The 6000-nt window shown below is 44.1% G+C and overlaps 1 protein-coding gene across 2 annotated transcripts in view; it reads right to left on the bottom strand.

The window, feature by feature from the left end:
• LOC114497544 (pulmonary surfactant-associated protein D-like) overlaps positions 1-1500 on the bottom strand; it is a 90020-nt gene extending 88520 nt beyond the window's left edge. For both annotated transcript variants that reach the window (XR_004903381.1, XM_028513345.2), the window contains exon 1: positions 1274-1500. Coding sequence is in view for 1 of the 2 variants with exons in the window: in XM_028513345.2 (XP_028369146.1) it covers positions 1274-1472 (199 nt within the window). In the remaining variant the exon portion in view is untranslated. The remainder of the gene's footprint in view (positions 1-1273) is intronic.
• Positions 1501-6000: the final 4500 nt, after the last annotated feature.

A 6000-nucleotide genomic window follows, 5' to 3' on the forward strand; every position in this document is an offset into this window, starting at 1 on the left:
AAATGCAACCTCTGCAAAGATAAATGCACAGTTGGTGCATCTATAGCCCAAGCCAAGTGCCCCTTTTGGCCCTTCACCCTCATTGCTGCTTTATTGAATTCTCCCTTCTTGCCAGTCACACTCAGACTATCCCATATGAGACAGTATTTCTTGGATAACACCCTTAATAATAGTACCTTTACAAAGCTCAGGAGAATTCACCTGATGGTATAGCAGGAAGATGCAACTTTATCCTGATGATTCAATAAAATAAAGCCTTGGCTCAATTAGTTGTCACTATGTGGCAAATAACCTTCCCACTGACACATGAGCAAACTGAGACTCAGGGACATTGAGTGGCTTGTCCCAAGGTGTCCCTGCTAAAGATGGAGTTAGCAATCAAGCACACACCTGTCTGACCCAGAAGCCCTTCTCCTTATCCCCTTCCATGTTGCCTCCTTGAATCTCATATTTATTACCTGTTGAATGAAGTTATGTGTCCCTGATAAGTGGGATTAAATTTATACACAAGTGAATGCTCAAGCACACAGCTGGACAATGAAATATGAGCTCCCTTTCCTTCACTCTGTAGAATATTTAGGACAAATCCTTTTTATCAGGCCTGAGTGTGGACAACTGAGCCACATCCATTTCCACCCTTCTTGCACTTTAGTTTAATAAAATATTTAACACCCTGCACAGGCCCCATTTACCCTCAATGAATATTTGCTAAGTGTAGGAGCATGGCTCTACAGCACCCTAAGTTCCAGTCATTTACACACTATTGGCTCATATTTAGGGTAAGAGGAATCAGATCCTAGGGGAGCCCTGACTGGGGTGGCTAAGTAGACTGAGCACCAGCCTGTGAACCAAAAGTTCATTGGTTCGATTACTGGTCAGGGCACATGCCTGAATTGCAGTCTAGGCCCCCAATTGGGAGTGGCGAGAGACAACCAATTGATGTTTCTCTTGCACATGGATGTTTCTCTCTCTCCCTTCATCTGTCTCAAAAAATAAATAAATAAAATAAAATAAAAAAGAAAAAGATCCCAGGGGAGAAATTAAGGCAGCTGGGTAATGTGGGGAGATGTATGGAGGCTCAGGATAGTCAGTCACTTGGCAGCTGGCAAAGCACTGTCTTAGGTGGACTGAGTGTCTACAAGACTTCTCCTTCTCAAGGAGGTGGGTGCCCATTTCCAAAGCTTCCACAGCACAATATCCAGGGTTGCTGAGTTGGTTACAGTTCCAAAGCCCACCCCTTCCCCCTGGGACAGGCCAATGGTCCCAGTTCTACCTGGATCCCCTTTCTCGCCCTGGGGACCCTCTCTCCCATCTCGTCCATCACGACCAGGGAGGCCATTCTCCACGGGGCTACACACGACCAGGGTGCAGGCATTGGGCACTGTTTTCTGGGAATAGGTCTTCATTTCTGTTTCCAGTGACCTTGTAGGCTGAGTGAGCAGGATCAGCATGGGGAGGAAGAGGAGAGGCATGGCCTAGGCAGGTGGGTAGGAAGAGAAAGGACACATTCTCAGTTCTAGAACATGGGTGAGTGCTTAGCACAGCTCCTAGAGGTCAGGGGAGGCACATCTCCTACCTCCTCTCCCCTTCTGTAGGATCAGGAGCAGCAGGACCCCCAAAGCAGTTTAGGATGAGTGGGCACACAGCCTGGTCTGGGAGGACATGGTTACCTAGCTGAAATTTGGACATGGGCTCACAGCAGCATCTACCTCTCCTCAGATGTCCTGTTTTGTCCCTTCTAGTGACTTCCCTTGGTCACTGCCATCAGCAGTGACAGTGGCTAGGATGTAGAACTCCTCACTGAGGCCATCTGTCCCATCAGGAAGGATTCATCAAGTGCCTTTGGGCAGTACCTTTTCCCTCCTTGAACCTTCTTCTCCCTGACTGCATCATTAAGTTGGAATGGGGGAGGGAGGTGGGGAGGACTGAGGTGGTGGGGAGGGGTGGGGGGAAAAGGCAGAAAACTGTACTTGGAAAACAACTTAAAAATTGTAAAAAAATTTAAAATTAAAAAAAAATAAAAATAAATTAAAAATTAAATAAATGTTAATGCAAACTAAAAAGAAAAAAAGTTGGCTTGGCTCTAAAAAGGCAAATCCATTTCCTACCACTTGTGGCCTTGGATGGACTAGCACTGGCAATCTGCAGTACAGGTCTGAGAAGAAGCTAGAGTCCAAAGCCACTTAGCGACACTTGTTCTGAGCACAACATGGGTACATGGCTGCATGTTCACCAGGTGATTGGGGCATTCCTGGACTAGACTCTGTCTCCATGAAGAACGTTTTGCCCAAGGCAAAAGTCCTCAGAGATCCTATATTTTCAGCTAGGACACCTGGAGTCCTGCTCAGTTTACCTGAGATGACTTGGAAGAGGGACCTCAGGGACAAGGGGCCCCTCTGAAATGTGCTCAGTCAGGGAAAGGGTAGTTTTAGGTGTAGGAAAGAACAGATGTCCAGTAGGACATCCAGTTACCATGTGAGAGGGACTTGGGAGCTAAGATTTGCTTTCTGGGCAAATCTCCCACTGAGAAAAAGCAGCAGAGTGAGGGGCAGAAGAGTGTTCCTTATTCCCCCAATCTGTCCCTGTCTCACATCCACGCCCACACCTCCTAGACCAGAACAGCTACTGCCTTCCTCAACACCAGTAAAACAGACCACCCCTGATGGGCCTGGGGATACTCACTCAACACAGGGAAAACAACATGAGAGGCAAGGACGTAGACACTTACCATTGCTTCTTCTGGGACTCCAAGATCTCCAAGCAAATTAGCCTTTCTTTGGCAGGCACTGGCTGTTTATGCTGCCCTGAAACCCCAGCTGCCCAGCCCTACTCTTTGAGAACTCTTCAGGAAGTGGTGGTTTTCTTTCTTGTTAACTCACTCACTCAACCCCCACCTGGGTTCTGGAAACCTGCCACTGATATTCCTAGCACTATACACCTTAGGGTGTACAAAGCACCCTCAGTCCATAATCTCACCTGCACAACAAGGCAGTTCTGTGAGTTAAGTGGTATCCTCGGGTTCTGGTTTTTATAAATATCCAGAAATATGAGGTCCAGAGAAAACCAGCAAGTTGCACAATGACTTAACTATTAATTTACTATTAACTACTCCATAACTATTGCAAAAGCAACCTGCATCTGCAGATTTCAGCCGCCAGGACCTGCTTCACCAACTTCTCTTCATCCTTCACCTCAACATTACTATCCAGATAGTGGGAAAGAGCTGAAAGCTTCTTGGCATTTCCAGGCAGGGGTTGGGCAGGTGAGGGGTTGTAGAGGCATCAGCAGCCTGTATGGACAATGGCTGGGGAGCTGCCACCTGGCAGGGATCACTCTTTTGCTTCCTGCTCTAGTTACTGGAGAGCCCCTCACTTGGCTTCTGTGGGATGGTCTTCCCCTAACTTCCTTCCCTTCATTTCCCCACTTCCTTAGCTGGGCTTTCCGAGTATTGCTCTAGCAACCAGTTTGGAGCCCTGAGCTGCTGAGACACTGTTGCAACCAATTCCCAGTGAACTTTAACTTCCAGTGACTGTGAGGCAGTTTGCTGTACTGCTGTTTCTATCATCTCTGCTTCCTACTAGATCCCTAGGACTTCATCTCATATCAATGCTTTGCTTAGGTCCACACACCAGAAGCCCCATGTCCCCAGTCCTCCCTTTTGGCCACCCCTTAGGGGGTGCTGACTTGCTCCTACTTTTGATGCTTCTGTGGCAACTCCTTACACATTGTAGAATCTATAATGCTAGGTTTCCTCAGCTGGTAGGAAAAGGTCTTTTACTTCCCATACTGTAATTGTTGAGGCAGGATCCCATAGTAGAGCAATATGTGCCCCAAGTGATAAAGCTCTTTTCTTATTAACACACAGCCCTTTCCATCTAGGCTGTTCGGGTGCCTCCCAGAGATCTAGATCAGCATGGAGGCTGAACTGAACCATTGCTCTCCTGCCCCACAAGGCCTACTTGTCAAGCCTTATCCTGATAGTTCAACAAACTCCTATTCCTGGTAACTTATTTCAGAAGCCCTATATTTTATCACTCATTGCAACTTGGTTTCTATTAATTGCTACTTCCTAACCTGTTGAATACTCCCCTTATAATGCCCTGGAATCCCATTACATAGCACAGAATATAATGTTTCCTGTGTCTAACTCCACATTACAACAGAGTCTAGTTTTATTTATGATCCAACCCAGACACTCTATTTCAATTACAATCTTTGCTTTCCTCAGTTACACCAACACAGGTAAGAAGAATCAGGTCTTAAATGATGATCACAAAGACTTTCATACAGAGAACCACTGGACCAACCTATCTTCCCAAGATGAGGTCTAGGGTGATGACTTGGTTTCTATGCTACTTATTTTCTGTAGCTACTTGGTTTCTTGGTTTCTTGGTTTCTTGGTGATGAGTTGGGTACTGGCTCCTGATGCCATACTGTAGCCTCAGCAATACCTGCAGCCCCTTATGGACTTATTAGCTGCACTTTTGTCAGAGCTAAGCTGGGCCTCTGATATTTGGTTTACTAGCTGCTTGCCCACATCACTGCTGAAACTCACAGCTCAGCAGGCCCATTACATTTCTTATCACTGCCAGCCCGTAAGGCAGCAATTTTCCACCAGTGTGCCACAAGAATTTTTTAAACATGCAATATACCTAACTATTTTGTCAGGGGCACTAACCTCCTTTCCCTTAGACTGTCAAATAAAAAAAATGACAAAAGTCAACATAAAAATAGCCATCCAGTGTGAATGAATCAAAATTATACCTATTTTTTAGATCAGCAAAAAATATATTTTATGGTATATTGCAGAATTTTAGTAATTATGTGTGCTAATTACTGAGATAAAGTTGAAAATCACTAACATAAGAACTCTGGACACTAATAAACATTCAAGACAATAGTTCTAGACTCCTCACCTCAGCCTGATTTGCTATTGTTTGACCTCAACTCCTGGCTCCAAACACTTGGCCCCAGATCTTGACTTTAATTCTTGATCCATGGGTGCCACAGTATTGTTGTTCTCAGTTACTCTCCTTGAGGTTGGACCTTGATTCTTCTGTTTCTGGCTTGAAACCCCTCTCTGACTTCTAAGCATAACCTATTTTCCTGGAGAATTTCTGGTCTTTATTCATGGCATGGACAATAAATCTGAAACACACTCCATACCTTCACTTGATTTGAGCTGAGCTAGCTGTGTATTTAGTGACTGGGGAAGGAAGTGGGAATGCATGTGTGGCATGATGATAACCTGTCTGGCCCTTGGAGATTGAAACATCTCAATCTTCTCATTCTGAAACCAAAAACAATTGCATTAACACTGACCTATTATTTTTTACTTCCCTTGAAGTAAATCACAGCGAATTACATGCTTGATGCATCCATTTCTTATCTCCCTTCCATATGAGAGTCCCCAACAATTCCAGTTCAAAAAGATCATGCCCACATTTTCAGTCATTCTGTGCTATCTTCTTTTGTGACTTGTGTTCTCATGTTCTTTCCCTGCCCTCTCAATGAGACTATGAAGTTGTGTTTAAACTGTTTTATTAGCTTATGATTAATATACAAAAAGCTGTACATATTTAATATACAACTTGATGAACTTGGAATAGGTATATACCTGTGAAACCATCAAGGCTGTAAACTTATCCATCATCTTTGGAAGTTTCCTCCTGCCCTTTATTTTTTTCTTTCTATGTATTTATGATAAGAGCATTTAACATAGTATTTACCTTCTTAGCAAATCTTTAACTATGAAATAGGATATTGATACCTATAGGCCTTATGTTGCACAACAGATCTTCAGAACTTATCTATCTCACCTAACTGAAACTTTGGACCCTTTAATATTACCTCCACATTTCCTCCTCCACCCAGTTCCAGAAACAACTATCTACTCTTTGGTTTTATTCATTTGACTATTACAGATTCATCATAAAAGTGGTATCAGGAAGTATTTGCCCTTCTGTGTCTGGCTTATTTAATTTAGCATAATGTCCTCCA

This window comes from Phyllostomus discolor, chromosome 5, assembly GCF_004126475.2.
Source record: "Phyllostomus discolor isolate MPI-MPIP mPhyDis1 chromosome 5, mPhyDis1.pri.v3, whole genome shotgun sequence".
Lineage (NCBI taxonomy): Eukaryota > Metazoa > Chordata > Mammalia > Chiroptera > Phyllostomidae > Phyllostomus > Phyllostomus discolor.